The sequence below is a fragment of the Sapajus apella genome, unplaced genomic scaffold, assembly GCF_009761245.1.
Source record: "Sapajus apella isolate SASKATOON/1434 unplaced genomic scaffold, GSC_monkey_1.0 scaffold12, whole genome shotgun sequence".
Taxonomy (NCBI): Eukaryota; Metazoa; Chordata; class Mammalia; order Primates; family Cebidae; genus Sapajus; species Sapajus apella.
The window spans coordinates 38,588,108-38,605,450 of record NW_022436952.1 but is presented as its reverse complement, the minus strand read 5'-3'; the positions used below and the strand labels follow the sequence as shown (position 1 = coordinate 38,605,450).

Here is a 17,343-nt window from a genome sequence, read left to right as displayed (position 1 = left end):
GCACCAGGCACCGTGCTGACTGATCTCTGCGCGTGATTTTGTTTGACACAACCTCCGTGTGAGGTACGGCCTGTCACTCTCCCAGTTAGATGGTGATGCTGAAGTTCAGAGAGCTTTGCTGGCACAGCCTAGGGGAAGGGCCAACCCCGGCTTTGAGGCCTGAGTCCTCTGAACCACTCCACTGTGTGAAGGACAGATTCCCCTATGACTGCAGAAGGTCTGAGCAGAAAAAGCCCTCAGATATCATGGACCAAGCTCCTAGGTCTTCATGGGGAAACTGAAGCTCAGAAAGGGGCAGTGGCCTGCACAAAGTCACAGGTTAGAGTTTGGAGGACACGGGTGGAACAGCACTGGCCAGGTGCTGCAGTGTGGGTGTCAACATCTTCAGGGCTCACTAGGCTCACAGGCCAGGCAACCAGGGGCCTTTGGGTCCCCAGTTGCACACTGTGGCCATGTCGCCAGGGTGACCTGAGAGTCACTGCAGGATTGCTGTGGGCCAGCTCACCTGCTCAGAGGGGCTTACTCCCACCCCAAGCGTGAGTCTGACCCACGCACCAGCTCACCCTCCCCTCAGGAAGGACCCATAGACTTGCCCAGTCACTGAATGGAGACCACCTGCTTGCGGTCACCTGCGGTGTCACTGTGGACACCAGAGACTGATCTTGAGAAGCCAGAGGCAGGGCCCAGCCGGGAGCCAGGGTCTCACCGATCAGTCTCTGCAGCTGCAGGCTGAGATCAGCCAAGCCCTTCCGAGGCCTCCTACCTGGATGATTTGCCCTTTCTCCACAGGCGACCGTGCTCTCTGCTCCACTTTTCCAGAATGTTTCTCTCTCTCTGTCTCTCTCTCTCTCTCACATTAGTTGGCTGACTGGAGGCAGGGTCCCAGCCCAGGGATGGGGTGGGGGCGGAGGTGGCGAGCCTGGGTTGGTCACCCCTGGACACTGGTCCTCACTCTCATGGCAGACGGCTTTCTTTGAGCCCAGGACTGGGTGATGGTGTCGCTGCCCCCGCTGCAGTCTGACATCACGCTGCCGGGCCCCACCAGACTGGAGGGCGAGCGCCAAGGGGACCTCATGCAAGCGCCAGGCCTCCCCGACTCCCCCACCACACAGAGTGTAAGTATGTGGCATCCGGCCTGGGTTCAGGCCAAGGCCTGTGGCTGCACAGGCAGCAGGTGGACCAGTTACCTCACCCCCCCAGGGACCTCCCAGGGTCTGTCTTTTCCCTTCCACCAGCAAACAAGTCCTCAGTGGCCCTGGGATCCAGAGGAGTCAGTCTGGGCCTGTCCCAGGGCAGGGCTGTGAGCCCCATCAAACTTGGGGTGCCCCAGGTTTCAGGGTAGGGTGCCCTCATGAAATTGGGGCTCCCAAGGGCAGGCTATGTCTTCTCCACCATTTAGGGTCTCCCCAGAGCTCAGCCATGGATCCCTTTACCCAGAACAGAGCAGGGTCCCAGCAGGTGCCCAGGCCTGGTTCAGCCTCCACTCACAAGCTGTCTGCCCTCTGTCTGCCCAGAAGCATGCCGGCTTCAGCTGCTCGCCGTTTGTGCCCGATGGCCCTCCAGAGAGGACACCCTCCCTGCCTCCACACAGTCCCCGCATTGCGTCACCAGGCCCTGAGCAAGTCCAGGGCCACTGCCCAGCCGGCCCCGGCCCGGGTCCCTTCCGGCTCTCACCCTCAGACAAGTATCCTGGCTTTGGCTTCGAGGAGCCCCCAGCAAGCAGCCCCGGGCGATTCCTCAAGGGCAGCCACGTGCCCTTCCACCCGTATAAGCGGCCTTTCCCTGAGGACGTCTTCCCCGAGGCCGAGACCACCCTGGCCCTCGATGGACACTCCTTTAAGACCCCGGGGTCCCTGGAAGCCTTCGAGGAGATCCCCGTGGAGGTGGCAGAGGCTGAGGCCTTCCTGCCTGGCTTCTCTGGAGAGGCATGGTGTAACGGGCTCTCCTACCCCAGCCAGGAGCACAGCCCGCAAGTCCTGGTGAGTACTAGTGGCCAGCAAGTGCCCCATGTCTCCGCTGTGCAGATTCCTGGCAGCCTAGAGTCTTCTGAGACCAAAGTCCCACCTTCTCTTTGCAGACCTTGCCTCTCAAGACCAGAGAGTTGGGCCCCAGGTCAGCTGGGGAGGGGGTGCTGGCCTGGCCAGCATGGAGTCGGGCAGGTGGGGGAGGCAGGTCAGGCTAAAGAAGCTGGCGGCTTCCCAGAGGCTCCTGAGTCAGGATTCCACTGTGTGACTTCTCTCTGTTTAAGTGTCAAGAATCTCCAGCCAGACCTACACGCCCATATGCAAATGTGACAAGAAAAACACATTCCAGAGGCCAAGAGAAAGGGTTTGGGAGGAGCCACCGGACAGTTTCTCCCTCCCCAGCCTTAGCATACAGGATTAAGAGAGGACTTAAGCCTTCCAGAGGGACCCTTCTGGCCCCATTCTGTGCCCGGAGTGGGGCCTGGGTGTATTCCTAGAAATACCTTGGAAGGTTAACATGCCCTTCCATAGCCTGACCCCCACAAGCTGTGTGACCTTGGGCAAGTCTTAACCTCTCTGAGCCTCATCTGAAAAGTAAGGTTAGCAGTACCTGTCTCAAGGGATTGCTGCTTAGGGAAGAGAAGAGCTAAAGGGAGCTTTGCCACCTGCTCCCCAGTCCGATTTGGAGGTCCCCGAGGCAGTGACTGAGTGGCGCAGGCTTGGCGGTGCCTACTCCACATGCCCCTCACCTCTTGCTGTCAAATAGGCCTCCATTCCAGCCCCAAGCCACCCCAACAAAGGCTTGGAAGGAAGATGGAGAAGACAGTTGGGCACCTACAGGGTGTGGCCAAGACAGGACTTTATTCTGGCCCTTTGATGGCTTCTTCTCACGTCCCTTAAACAGGACCACAACCCGCAGACAGGGCACCATTCTCTCAGCTACAGCCCACAAACCTCCACTCATTAACAGCTCCCAATCATTCTGCTGGGTGCTTTCTTTCACGTGCCCTCATTTAATCCCCTCGATCACGCTCTGGAAAGTTCCCACCATTCCCATATGGCAGGTGAGAAAACTGAGGCTCATAGAGGCCAAGGGACTTGCCAAGGTGTCTCCTAGCCTGCAAACGGGGAGGCTGAGATTGAGTTCACACCCTGACCCTCCCACACATGGAGAAGAGCTTGAGACACAGCTATCCGTCCACTTGCCAGGTGACCTTGGCATATTGCTTCCCCTCTTTGGGCTCAGCCCCGTCATCTGTCAAATGAAGGGGTTGGACACAAGTGGCCCTTCTAGGCCTGAGATTCTATGATTATGGCAATCTCTGCATCAACAACCCCAGGGCACACCCAGAGAGAGGTCACAGCTGATTTGCCCCTCTGGGCCCAGATGCCGGTTTCCCAAGGCCCCTGGTAACTCCAGGAAGCGCCATCCACCTCCTGCAGGGCTTGTCCACCTTCCAGGGCCTGGCTGCACACCCTTCTGTCCCTACTCACGGGAGAGCTCTGCACTAGGCAGGCCCTGGGGACCCCATGCCGACCTCGCGTGCATGGGAAGGCAAGAGTCAACACCACTGTAGCAGCAGCTGCAGGCTCCCTGTACCCAACGTGAGAGCCTTCGCAGGGCTCACGCAGACCAGCAACCGTGTAGATTCCCGGGAGCAGGGAGCAAAAGCTCTGCGTCAGGGATGGCCGGGAGTCAAAGCAGAGAGGAGTTACTAGCCCCATCCAGAGAGCCTGCTGGAGCTTCTTAGGGCTGTACGGAAGAGAAGAGAAGGGACCCAGGGCCACAGCTGGGCCAGCCTGTCTGGCCACTACCCATGCTCCCCTCACCACGGCTCCTCAGGGGGAGTTCTGGAGCTGTGGCCTTTTCCTAGTGTTCTTTGCACACCTGCTCTGAGAGTCTGAGGCCTCTGAGTCAGGCATGTCAAGTGAGGTCAGCACCGCACCCTGGTGCTATTCTGGGAGATCCCTGTCCCCACCCCAGCACAAGTCTCCCCGACTTCTCGGGACAGCCCAGCCTCAGCCTCTCCCCTGCAGTGAGGTGAGGGGTAGGGACTGCTGTCACTTCCAGCCCCGACTCTACCACTAAATTGCTGAGTTCCCTTGGAAAAATCCCTGCCGTTCTCTGTTTTCTGTGTGTCCAGGAATAAGCTGTCGGGGAGGAAGAATAGGGGTTGCTTTTCTGTAAGGTTCAAGACACAGGAAAGAGGAAGGGAGAAAATAAGGCCTAACCTAGTCATCTGCTTTTTCTTCCAGCAGGGTTCAGAGGTCAAGGTCAAGCCCCCAGTTCTGGATAGTAGTTCTGGGATGTTCTGCTACCAGCCTCCCTTGCAGCATATGTACTGCTCCTCCCAGCCCCCCTTCCACCAGGTGGGTCTCGGGCAGGTAGGCCTGCCTTCCCCGGGTCTCAGGATATTGAGTGTGTGTGTGTGTTTGTGTGTGGTGTGTGTGTGTCTGTGTGAGGGCATATGTACACCTAGATGGGCAGGTAAGGGCATCAGGGCCCTGAACCTTAGGCTGGGCCACGGCAGGTGGTGGGGAGTGGTTAATGGGAAGAGAAGCAATTGCCCTTGTCTGGGGTGGGCTTGCCTGAGTCCCTGGCGGGGCCTGAGAGGCCTCAGATAAGAGTGTGGGACTGAGATGGAGGCAGGGCTGCGAAGGGAACCAGAAATGAGGGAAGGAGGAGAGCTGCCCCAGACAGAGAGAGGGGAGGGGCAGAGGGAAGAGGGGTGTGTGGTGTGAAACACAGGCTGAGCAGGGCTTCTGTATAGGTCAGCCACCATCTTGCTATATGAACTTGGCCCCCAACTTCTATTAGCCTAGAGAGGATGGGCACCCAGTGTGGGCTTAGGGGACCTTCCCACCCGGAGGACTCCAAGTCCCCATCATCTTCAGCCCTTTCCTCCTTTCCCAGCTTCAGCTCCTCCCAAGTGTACAGGATGCCAAATAATTGCCCCACACTGGCATGGGATGGAGGAGTTTTAAAGGAGAAAGAAAAGAGCTGCAGAGCAGCCAGGCAGCTCCCAGGAGTCACCAGGCAAGACGGAGCAAGTGGCTGCCCAGCGCCCAGCTCCATCCACCTGCAGCCTGGCACCGAGACAGGCCCTGCCTGTGGAGCAGGTTCTACGCCCGGCTCTGTGGCTCTGGCCCTGATCTCAGCCGAGCCAGGGAGGAAGGCAGGGGAGAGGGGCTGGGTCAGACCGCCTGCTTTGTGGGGAAAAGAAAGAGATGGAGAGAAGCAAAGAGAGGGCATGGCAGGACGTCCTCCCTGCTGTGGAAGGCCTGCGGGAACGACCAAAGCTATCCTGAGGCTCATGGTCTGACCCAGGGTAGAGGATGTCCCCAAGGCAGGAACAGAGATTGAGCCACAGAAGGACTAAGGGGCCACCAGACCTTTCATGATCTCACCATGCCTGGCCCTGCTTTGATGCCCTCTGCAGTCTGCAGTCTGCACCCCCTCTCAACAAGATGGCCGCACCCAGGGCTTTATGGAGCCTGGACAGAGGGTGACTCAGGCACTAAGTGTCTCTTGGGTGACCTGGAAAGAGCTCTTCAGCCTGGAGCAGCTGGGGGAGTCAGAGTCTCCTGCCCCCATCCCCCATAAAACACCATCCCTGGCACCACAGCCACTCCCTTTGCCGTAAAACCACCTCCCACCCCCATCTGCCCACTACCATGATCGGCCCTTTCAAAGAGCCACTGAAACTCATAAAAGTGGCAGTGCCCAGCAAACGCCCAGGCTGGACATCCCACTTCCGGCCCAGCTGCTCTGGGGAGATGCACGAGTGCCAGGAGCACTTCCTGGAAGAGGGCAGGAGCCGAGGGCTCCATACTCTCCTGGCAGGGTCCCATCACCATGGCAACCAGAGCATCGAAGGCTGAGAGGAAGGAGCTGGAGGAGGGGGGCTTTAAGGCCTCTGAGATGCTAAATTATAGGGTGTGAATCTCCTTACAGCCCCTCAGATAGCTCTGTGTTGGGGATGATGGATCCCATGACCTGGGCCTGAGCGCCTTCTCTGGTTGTATATAAATGGGGGAGGGGAGCCCTCCTGGGAAAGGCTGGGTACCATGGCAATCACTCTGCCCCCTTTGACATCCTCAGTACTCACCAGGGGGCGGCAGCTACCCCGTACCTTACCTGGGCTCCTCACACTATCCGTACCAGCGGATGGCACCCCAGGCCAGCACCGATGGGCACCAGCCTCTCTTCCCAAAACCCATCTACTCCTACAGGTACATTTCCCACACTCTGGGGGTGGGAGGAGGAGGGGGTGAGAGGGCCCCTGGGAGCACTGAGGCATGGAATCCTCTGGGTCTACGAGTAACGGCAGCAGGTGGAAGTCATACCAGGGGGCTTCCAGAGGATGCTGGAGAAAGGGGCATGGAGGCAGGGGCATAGACTAGATCACCTCTGACCCTTTGTCTGCACCTGGGGAGTCATGTCTGTGACTTGACTTAGCAGATACTGGTGCCCTGGAGTGAGCCTGCCAAGGTCTCACCTCCTAGGGCGCAGGGCCTGGATCTGAGAGTTTAGGGGAGATGCTTGCTGCCTTCCCTCTCCTTCCCCAGAAACAGAGAGAAGCCCCCCTCAAAGCTCTACTGGAAGGAAATGGGGTGAGGCCTGCAGCTGTGATTCAGCTATCCACCATCTGCCAGATCTGGTGGGACTTCTCTGGGGCCGGGCTCTTCAGTGTCAGCAGACCCAGCCTGTCTGGGAGACCCTTCCATCTGTCCTTTCACCCAACCAACAGTGACACTTGACCACATGTGTGTCAGGCCCTACATGGGATCGGGTCATCAGCTAGTGTGAGCCCAGGGGAAGGGAGAGGAACTTAAACATCAGCCAGGAGTGCAGAGAAGGGCTTCGTGAGAGGCAGGGTAATTCACTGAAAGAAGCACACACAGGCCTTGAAGTCCAGCAGAAACGAGTTCAAGACCAGACTCTGGAATTGACTCACGTGAAACCTCAGGGAAGTTACTTAATCTCTCTGAGCCTCTGTTTATTCCTCTTTTTAAGAAAATGTCAGGCTTTGGGGGCAGGGGGCTAGGGGAGGGATAGCATTAGGAGACACACCTAATTTAGATGACGGGTTGATGGGTGCAGCAAAAACACCATGGCACCTGTATACCTATGTAACAAGCCTGCACGTTCTGCACATGTACCCCAGAACTTTAAGTATAATTCAAAAAATTAAAATATAAGACTTACAAGATTCAAAAGATAAAGAAATGTGAGGGCTTGGGGTAGCAGTTCAGGCTGTTGGACAGACTGTGTAAGAGAATGTAGGTGCCATGCTTGGTACATTTCAGGGGCTCAAGAAAACTTCGTTCCCTCCCTACTCTCCAACATTCATGCAGTTGGCTGAGGACTGACTAGTAATGACAGCTTCCATTTAATGAGTGCCTTCTATGTGGCAGGCAGTCTTTAATCCTCACAACTCTGAGATAGCTGTGACTTTCTTCACTTCAAAGTTGAGGAAACTGAGGCTCGGAGAGGGCAAGGTATTCACCCAAGGTCACACAGCTAGCGAGTAACTAAACCAGGATGACCACCCAGATTTCTCAGATTCCACAAGACCTTCGTCCCAATGTCATTCCTGGGCCTCGTTTCCACTTCCCCTGTAATCTTTTTTTTTTAGTTTTGAGACAGAGTTTCACTCTTGTTACCCAGGCTGGAGTGCAATGGCACGATCTCGGCTCACCACAACCTCCGCCTCCTGGGTTCAGGCAATTCTCCTGCCTCAGCCTCCTGAGTAGCTGGGATTACAGGCACGGGCCACCATGCCCAGCTCATTTTTTGTAGTTTTTTAGTAGAGACGGGGTTTCACCATGTTGACCAGGATGGTCTCGATCTCTTGACCTCGTGATCCACCCGCCTCGGCCTCCCAAAGTGCTGGGATTACAGGCGTGAGCCACCGCGCCCGGCCTCCCGTGTCCATTTCAATGGACAGTTTCTCATTCCCCTCCAACTCCAACCCCATTAAGCCTCTCACCAGGGGTGCCAGGCTCGGAGTGGGCTTAGGACCCAGTCAGAGGTTCAGACTCTCAGGGGCTTTCTCTGTCTTCAGCATCCTCATCTTCATGGCCCTTAAGAACAGTAAAACCGGGAGCCTTCCCGTCAGCGAGATCTACAATTTTATGACGGAGCACTTTCCTTACTTCAAGGTGAGCCTAAGGTTCCCCCAACCCCACCACCCCCCAAGTCCTGTACAAGCCAGGCCTCTCAGAGCCAGAGGATGCAGTCTGGAGGTGGGAGAAGAATTAGAATGAAGGCCAGGAGAAGGCTTACCCCCACCAGGCTTTCCCTTGCCTCCACCTCAAAAGGACGGAGTTCCTACAAAAGGGGCTCCGTGTAGGGAACAGAGAGCCCACGTGGCTCGTGCACGGTTGTACAGCAGGCCGGAAGTGGACATGTTAGCACCGATAGCCCTCAGGGAGCATCCTCCTACCCCAAGTGGGGAGAGAAAGTTGGAGAAGAAATGAGACACTGTCGTTACCCCAACCCCTGGGATGCCGGGGGGCTGGAGGAGCTGGTCAGCCATGGTGACTGTGTCGTCGGGGCTGAAGAAGCCATTGCCTTCCAAGGTGAGATTAGGATCTGACTCTGTGGGTGGTAGGCTCAGCTGCCGTCCTGCCAGAAAGTGGGGTGTGGGCTACCCAGTTTTTGAGTGTCCCAGGCTGGCTTACCTGACTCTCCCCCAACCCCTTGGGCAGAATCTCATTTCTATCAACCACAGAAGGGGCTTCTGGGAGCCTTACCCAACTCCCTCTCTACAGGCAGGACAGAGGCTCTTCTCCCAGGGTGGACAAACGCACCTGAGAGAGTAATCCATTTCCCCTAAGGTCACACAGTAGATGGGATCAGTTACTGGATCAAGCTTCTAGGCTTTGCACACTTCTCTCTGCATTCCCCCAGCCCCTCGGGCACAGACCCCTTCTCCTGGGGTGGGCGCGGGGGAGACTGGAGATTGTGTGTGATGAGTGCCTTCTCCAAGCCCTGGTAGACACAAATCTCATCTGCTCCCCAGGCAGTGGGCAGTTGCTGAGACCCAGGTGATCCGGAACTCAACTCCACCTGCCAGGGGGTGATTCCTGCCCCCACCATCTATGGTCCTGACTGGGGATAATTTGAGGCTTGATGTTCAAACAAGTTTATCCTGCTGGGCTGCCATCAGACGGAGAGTGGGCACGATTGCTGGAGTGGTCTGGCCAGGGGTGGAGAAATGTGGCAATCCACCAGAGGTTCTGGGAGGGAAGGAGGGAGGCGAGTCGCCCCTGGAATTCAAGAAGCATCAAAGCCTGAATTCAGGGTTGCCCCCCAGACCCTAGCAGCTCAGAGGGCTAAAGTCTCCCTAACCCCTAAAGCTTTTGGAGGGTCTTCTAGGGTTTTGAGGGGCCAGGGCACAGAGAGGGAAAAGGCAAGGCCCTACCCCAACTCCTCCCAGCCCTCCTTCCCCACCAACTCCTGGCCTGGCCCCCAGCCCCTCCCTGCATCTCATCTTCCTGGCTTAATTATTTTTCCTGGGAGCCGTGTAATCCCTGTTTTATGGGGCTGAGGAGTGAAGAGGTCTAACAGCTTTTTGTTCCCTTTGGTTCTAGTTGTTGTTTTTAGCCACTTGCATCACTCCCTCACTCCCGAGTTCACATTTGATCTCAGAGAGAAAGCATCTGTGAGGATGGGAGGGGCCCCAGATGGTGAGGCAGGCCCTATGGGGTGACCTGGGCAGGGCCCTTACCTGGGGGACAGAGTTGGAGGCTGAGCTCTGTCACTGACTCCTTGTGTGATCCAGGGCTAAGCCCTTTATTGTCTGGACCTCAGTTTCCCAGTCTGTAGAATGGGCCAGATCAGTTGGCACATAGATTCCTTCTGACTCTGACAGCTCCCCTCTGATCCACCTAAGGAAATTCCTTAGTTCAAAGATTCCCCTCCTCATTCCATCTCTCACTTTCCATTTGAAGATCGTTTTTCTGGGCAAGGATGACTGGACCCCAGAGTGGGCAGCACTCATGCCCAAGGCAGCTGCTGTGGGCGTCCCACGGCTCCATGAGTCAGGGATGTGGGACTGGGGAAGTGTTCAGCCACTGGACATAATTGTTAGTGCTGACTATCCCTATTCCAAACAGGAAGTGGCTGGGGTGGGGGATGCCCTAGCATCCCAAAGTCAGTTTTATGGGACCATAAAAGGCCCGAATGCCCATAACTCTACCCATGGGGCAGCATGGCCTTGACTCCTAGTGGAGACTGTCGTGGGGATCGAAGGTGAGCCCCTAGTTGGCTGGTCTGGTGGCTCTAGAATCCTCCCTACTGACTTGGGGGTCATCTCAACCAGCTCCTACCCCAGGCCAGCTGCCCCCAAGAAAGGCTGCATCAGGTCCTGCCAGCCACTTGGAGTGATGCTAGCATTAGGGCCCGGTTCTGCTGGGCATGATTCGGCTTGGCTGCTCCCTGAGGCAAGTGAGCTGGGAGGAGGGAGTGGCTGTCCCTCATTAAGCAGAAACTTCGGACTGAAATGGGGAGGGGCCAGGGAATTAAGGCAAAGGAATCCAACTGGCCAGAGCGAGTGCCATACCAACAGTCAGCCCTTGCTGGGCTCAGGGCTGTCACAGAGCCTGGAACAGAGCTGGAGGTGGGCGGGCAGGGGGCCCACTGGCACTCCCGCCCCCGCCTCTCACCCAACTGAGTCAGCCTAATGGTTTTTACAACCCTCCCTGGGCACAATTACCGCACTAGTGGCATGACCAGGCCTCCTAATGGGTGTTTATTCTGTTGGCACGAGCAACCCCCCACCGCCTGAGGGCTGGCCTCCCCACCAGGGCACGCCCCCGGGCACACTCATGCAAACACACACCCACACATCACACAATCATGGCTACCCACACTCACACCCAGAGAGACTTTCTCACACACGGCCATCCTCACACTCGAGGAATTCATGGACCCATACCCAGGAGACCTTGCTCACGCCAGGTAGACACACTTAGAGACGTGTGCACATGCTCGTTCGCACTGTCCCTTCGTGTACCAAACCCACATAGACACGCAAACATATGTGCAATGCGCACACCGCACACACCCAAACACTCACCAACCTCGGCCATCTCTTTTCTCCCAAGTTAGCCCCAGAGGGGATAAGGCAGACCCGGGAAAGGAGCATTCCTCCCTAATTCCTGCTTCTAAAGCCAGCCAGGAGACCTCAGAGTTGTGAGACCCCCTTCCACAGAGGGGTCCGAGCACAGGCCTGGAGACCCAGTGGGGAGCAGCCCAGCTTCAGATGGAAGAGTGTCATGGGCCAGAGGCCTCTAGTGCCCACCAGCCCTGGCTTTCTGAATCACCTTGACAGTCCTCTGAAGCGTCAAGCAGGGTGGGGTGGGATGAAGGCAGATTGGAGATGAAAGTAACTTGCGGTCAAGGTTCCTGCTCATCCCTCCCCCATCACCAAAGGGGACCAAGCAAGGGCTGGGTACCAAGGAAGACATCAAGCCCCAGAGTAGGTGGCAGCTCTGTGCCCAGAGGGGCCACAGGAGTGTTCTAGAACCCAGACCTGAAGCCCGCTCTGGCTCCCTGCCCCCGGCCTGAATGCTTGTCTTGCTCTGCTCCGGCAGACAGCGCCTGATGGCTGGAAGAATTCTGTCCGCCATAATCTGTCTCTCAACAAGTGCTTCGAGAAGGTGGAGAACAAATCAGGAAGCTCATCCCGCAAGGGCTGCCTGTGGGCCCTCAATCCAGCCAAGATCGACAAGATGCAGGAGGAGCTGCAGAAGTGGAAGAGGAAAGATCCCATTGCTGTGCGCAAAAGCATGGCCAAGCCAGGTGAGGCCGGGCGGCCGTGTGAGGGAGGGCCACGGGCACCCAAGAGCCAAAAAAAAAGAGAATCGGAGAGTGAGGCAAAGCTCTGAGTGAGGGTTCCAGGCTGGGAAGGGCCGTGGAGGAGGGAGGTCTCATGGTGCTCTTTCTCTCTTGGGCCTTTCAGAAGAGCTGGACAGCCTCATTGGCGACAAGAGGGAAAAGCTGGGCTCCCCGCTCCTGGGCTGTCCACCCCCTGGGCTGGCAGGCTCAGGCCCCATCCGGCCCCTGGCACCCCCAGCTGGCCTCTCCCCGCCGCTGCACTCACTCCACCCAGCTCCAGGTCCCATTCCTGGCAAGAACCCCCTGCAGGACCTACTTGGGCACGCACCCTCCTGCTATGGGCAGTCTTACCTGCACCTCTCACCAGGCCTGGCCCCTCCTGGACCACCACAGCCACTGTTCCCACAGCCGGATGGGCATCTTGAGCTGCGGGCCCAGCCAGGCACCCCCAAGGACTCGCCTCTGCCTGCCCACACCCCACCCAGCCACAGTGCCAAGCTGCTGGCCGAGCCTTCCCCAGCCAGGACTGACACCCTACTGCCAGATGGAGACCTTGGCACTGACCTGGATGCCATCAACCCCTCTCTCACCGACTTTGACTTCCAGGGTGAGCTTGGGGTGGGAAAGGGAAGTGGGACAGGACTGGAAAGGTGGACCTGGCAGGGTGATTCGCCCTCTCCAAATCTCCAGGCTACAGCCTGCAAGTGGCTGGGTTTTTGGTAGACTGAAGCAGAGGAGGCCGGACATGGCAGAGAGAGCTTCCCGCTTGCTCTCTGCCATCCAGAGAATGGAGCAAGAGGGATGTCCTTGCCCCTGTATCTCTCCTTCTGGTGCCCCAAACATGGTCCAACTGACATCATCAAACCACTCTTGGCCAGGCGCAGTGGCTCACACCTATAATCCCGGCACTCTGGGAGACTGAGGCAGCTGGATCACCTTAGGTCAGGAGTTCAAGAGCAGCCTGGCCACTATGGTGAAACCCTGTCTCCACTAAAAATTACAAAAATTAGCTGGGCATGGTGGCAGGCGCCTGTAATCCCAGCTACTCGGGAGGCTGAGGCTGGAGAATCGCTTGAACCCGGAGGCGGAGGTTACAGTGAGCCAAGATTGCACCACTGCACTCCAGCCTGGGTGGCAGAGCGAGACTCCACCTCAAAAACAAACAAAACACACTCTCAGGATAGGCGCAAACGGCTCCATGTTCTATTCGACACTCGACTGTGAGTGATCAGTAGTGTGAACATAGGAGCATTTGCATTTTATCAGCATTCATCTTTTAAAGCAGAAGGAAAGAGACTCTACCCTAGAGGAGTGGGAGGCCTCAGAGCTGGGCAAGTCCTAGAGAGATGTGGAGATATGAGTGTGGGGAGGGTTCGACCCATTCCACTCCATCTTCGCAGCTCTGTCTCTGCAGATGGCCAAGCCCACCCATTCCCATCTAAATTCCAGTGCGCCCCAGGCCCTGGTACTGGCCACAGGAGGTTTGGAGCGAAATGATGACCCAGGCCCCACACTCTCTGTGTTCCCAGGGCTGGGGGACATTTACAAGCTGATGGAGGCCCCTGTCCTCAGAGAGCTCCCAACCTGATGGGGAGGCAGCCCGGGTTTGGGAAGCTATTGTTAGAAAAGTGCACATAGACCCTCAGCCCAGTCCAGGAGTGGGGAGCAGGGCTCCCTCAGCCTCAGAGGAAGCTACAGACATGTGGGATGCATTTACTTGAGCCCCTGCTAGATATCAGGCATCAGGCTGGCTGCTCTCCATGTGCCTTCTCATCTGGGCCTAGAGGTAGGAGGGATTACTAAACCTACTTCATTGAAGCACACAGAGACTTGAGAACTTACTCTAAGTCCCTTAGCTAGAAAGAGGGAGAGTTGGGATTGGAACCCAGGCAGCCAAATCCAATCCAGGTTTAGTCAGGCCCTCTCTCTCCAGAGCCTGCAGCCTGGATACCCACTGCAGGAGCCCCAGGCCCTGGCCAGCCATGGTGCGAGTCCCATGGCACAGGTGGCAGCACTGTTTGCTCTCAGACTCAGGTGTGCGTCCTGGCTCTGCTCCCATTCCCTGGGCCCTGCAGTGGAGGAGACCCAGGGAGCCATGCCTATCCATCCCATTAGGTCCAGAGTACACTGCTGGAAGCACCTTGGTCTGGGCTGCAAATCTCCCAAATCCTTGGGAGACTGGGCAGAAGCCAGGGTTAACTCCTGAGTGCATAACATTGGCATCCATGCTGCCAGCAGGCATCAATCCCTCCCCAATTCCCACCCCCCAAAAAGAACCACAGAGGTCATCTAGATTGATGGCTTTCAGGTTGTTATACACGCGAGGAGGAATCTGAGGCTTAGAGAGTTCAGCAACTACCTGGGGCCACACAGCTAACGCCAGGGTCTGTTCCCAGCACATGTCACCCTCATCCCCTGCTCCCTGCAGCATGTGAGAGCTGACAGGGAGGAGTGGGCAGACAGGGCTCCGTCAGTGCCTCCCAGTGACACCTGTTCTCTCCTTCCTCATCTCCAACTAGGAAACCTGTGGGAACAGTTGAAGGATGACAGCTTGGCCCTCGACCCCCTGGTACTGGTGACCTCATCCCCAACATCATCTTCAATGCCGCCACCTCAGCCACCACCCCACTGCTTCCCCCCTGGGTCCTGTCTGGCAGAGACAGGCAGTGGGGCAGGTGACTTGGCACCCCCGGGCAGTGGGAGCTCCGGGGCACTGGGTGACCTGCACCTCACCACCCTCTACTCTGCCTTTATGGAGCTGGAGCCCACACCCCCCACGGCCCCTGCGGGACCCGCTGTGTACCTCAGCCCCAGCTCCAAGCCCATGGCTCTGGCATGAGCTATGCCTAGCATCGCCAGCTCCAGTGTTTGCCTGGTCTGGAAGTCCTGGCTGGCCGCCCGTATCGGGCTTACCTTAAAGGTCAAGGAAGAAAAATACTACCTGTCCCCTATGCCACTAAACCAGCGTGTGTGTTAGCTGGCAGGTGGGGGCACAGAAGACACCACCTGGGGTGCTGCCCCTCACACATTTCTGCCACATGGTGGCCCAGCTCCACACCAAGGGCCCCTGAAGAGCAAGTGTGTGGGCAAGAAGAAAATGCACTGTCCCTAGCTCACACTCATCCACACTTAAGCCCTCGTGCACACTCGTACACAGTTATTCAGAGGTACCCCCACCCACATGCCTAACAGCCAGAGGAACCAACATTACATCACTGAGAGCCCAGTGCCCAGTTTCCGGGGCAAGTGAGAGCTGAGGGCTTTGCTTACCAAAAGCTCAGGGCCCCTGCCAGGCCGAAGATCCGCCGAGAACCGCATTCTGACATCCACATGCTCTGCAGGCCTGGCCCCTCATCATGTCCTTTCCCAGAAGCCCCCTGTATTTATTCCCCCGTCTTTGTCCCAACGCCCAGCCTGAAGGAGAAGATTGAGAGCTCCTCCCTGGGTTGTCTATGGCCCCCCCTTAGGGGCTGCAGATTGGCAGCACCCGTTCAGCCAGGTTCTACCCATTCTTAGTACACGCTCTGTCCAGCCTCCCCCAGGGTGACACACAGGAGGGGCAACTTCTACCCGGGGACCAAACTGAGCCCAATTCCGAAGCAGTGTTTGGAAAAGCCCTTGCCCTCGGAAACTTGAACTCGCCCTTTTCCCCCAGTCCCGGGTGCAGGAAGGGCCCCCTCCCGGTCACCACAATCTCACTCCTCCTCCAGAAAGAAAAGTCCACGTAGTTTAGTTCCCAGCTTCACTCTGCTAACGATGGTTCAACTTACAGTTTTTCAATTTTAAGATGGTGCAAAAGCAATACACATTCAGTGTGTTCCTTGACTTAGGATGGGGTTACGTCCAGTAAACCCATCGGAAATTGAAACATCAAAAACCGCTTTTGATTTACAATGTTTCCCCGCTCAGGATGGGTTTCTCTGGTTTCAGCCCCATCCTGAGTTGAGGAGCACCTGTTAGTTACTTACAACTGTCTCAGGCAACCCGGGCATTCGGGGGAAAGCCTGGCGCAGGGTGGCAGGGAAGCACCCATGCCAAGCACCCCCGCTTTGACTGCCTGGCAGACCGAGGGTGACCAGGAAACACAAGGGATACCCCTGGAGCTGTGGGGTGTGGTCCAGGTGCCTGCCATGAGCCTGACCCCACCAAGGGGAAACCTCAGCCCATCTTGGACCTGGGAGTGACAAGAACTTCCACCCCCAGGTTGGCCCCAGGCTCATAGGAGGCATAAGCAGATCCCTCGATGGCTTGTCATTGTCCCCGTCCTGTAACAATAAAGCAAGTGCCTTGTGGTCTCACTACTGAGCCTTCATTTCTGGCCCCCTCTCCCTAAGAAAAAGGGCCAGGCCACACTGATGACAAATGCCCTGGGCCTGTGGCGTCCCTGCCACCCACACCCAGAACTGGGAAGTTTCTAATTCAAGGAGTGAGGCATCCAAGAAAACTTCTTGACCCACTGGGGAGGCTGAGGAGCAGGTGGGCGAGGCTTCTTCCCAGGAGAACTTCCAAAGAGATGTAGGGAAGAGGCTGCCCTGCCCAGAGGAACAGAGAGGATGCCCTCCCCAAGACCCCTTGCCTCTGAAGTCTGCCCACTCCCCTTTGGCACCCCCATCTCCTCACACAAGAAGGAGTCGCTGCCCCACCCAGGCTGTGCCTTTCTGCTTCCAGTCTGTCCCTGGCCGAAAGAGATGCCAAGTGATTTGGAGCCCTGAGTTCCACAGGTGACAAAACAGAGCATACCCTGGTGCTGTGTGCACTGCTAGTCCTGGAGAGTGGTCTCTGGAGGGTCAGGGGCTCACTCAGTCCCACTTCACACTCAGTCCCGCTTCAGACTCACCCCCCAAGTGTCACCTCCAGGTGGGGTTGGCGTCCCTGCAGCACTGTCTCAATGGAGATGGGGCAGATGTGGAAGCCAAAAGCACACACATGAACTCCAGGTCCCAGAGCAGCCACAGGTGGGGCTTCTGCTTAGAAAGCTCTTCTGTGAAGGGTGAAGGCCGGGCACAGTGGCTCACGCCTGTAATCCCAGCACTTTGGGAGGCCAAGGCGGGTGGATTACCTGAGGTCGGGAGTTCGAGACCAGCCTGGCCAACATGGTGAAACCTTGCTTCTGCTAAAAATACAAAAATTAGCTGAGTGCAGTGTTGGGCACCTTTAATCCCAGCTACTCGAGAGGCTGAGGGAGGAGAATTGCTTGAACCTGGGAGGTGGAAGTTGCAGTGAGCCGAGATCACGCCACTGCACTCCAGCCTGGGTGAGAGAGCAAGACTCTGTCCCAAAAAAAACAAAGCTCTTCTTGGGGCCAGGCCTGGGGAGCCAGCCAACACTACCTCCAAGAGGACAGGTCTGCAAAAGACCCCATAATAGAACCCCACCTAGCTAGCACCCTCCCCAGCAGAGGCTGGAAGGCTAGATGCAGGGCTGGAGGGCTGAGGTAGGCTAGGGAGTGGGGAAGGCATGGCCAGTGCCTCAAGGGGACGGCCCACCTGCCCCAGCCTGGCCCTGGCTGTGTAGGAAGCAGGTGCAGATAGC

At 57.1% G+C, this 17,343-nt stretch overlaps 1 protein-coding gene across 1 annotated transcript; it reads left to right on the top strand.

Annotated features, from left to right (window-relative positions):
* Positions 1 to 975: 975 nt before the first annotated feature.
* Positions 976 to 16,109, top strand: FOXN1 (forkhead box N1). The gene is made up of 8 exons (XM_032281070.1): positions 976 to 1,115; positions 1,515 to 1,979; positions 4,224 to 4,334; positions 6,067 to 6,197; positions 8,033 to 8,129; positions 11,568 to 11,775; positions 11,936 to 12,418; positions 14,331 to 16,109. Exons 1-8 carry the CDS (start codon positions 993 to 995, stop codon positions 14,648 to 14,650), a joined length of 1,938 nt encoding a protein of 645 aa, XP_032136961.1. The 5' UTR covers positions 976 to 992; the 3' UTR covers positions 14,651 to 16,109.
* The last annotated feature ends 1,234 nt before the right edge of the window (positions 16,110 to 17,343 follow it).

Bases quoted from the DNA above. Each gene is read 5' to 3' on its own strand.
- FOXN1 (XM_032281070.1), top strand. From the start codon at position 993: ATGGTGTCGCTGCCCCCGCTGCAGTCTGACATCACGCTGCCGGGCCCC. The intron at 1,980-4,223 runs GTGAGTACTAGT...TTCTTCCAGCAG, and splicing joins AGCACAGCCCGCAAGTCCTG to GGTTCAGAGGTCAAGGTCAA. The intron at 12,419-14,330 runs GTGAGCTTGGGG...ATCTCCAACTAG, and splicing joins CACCGACTTTGACTTCCAGG to GAAACCTGTGGGAACAGTTG.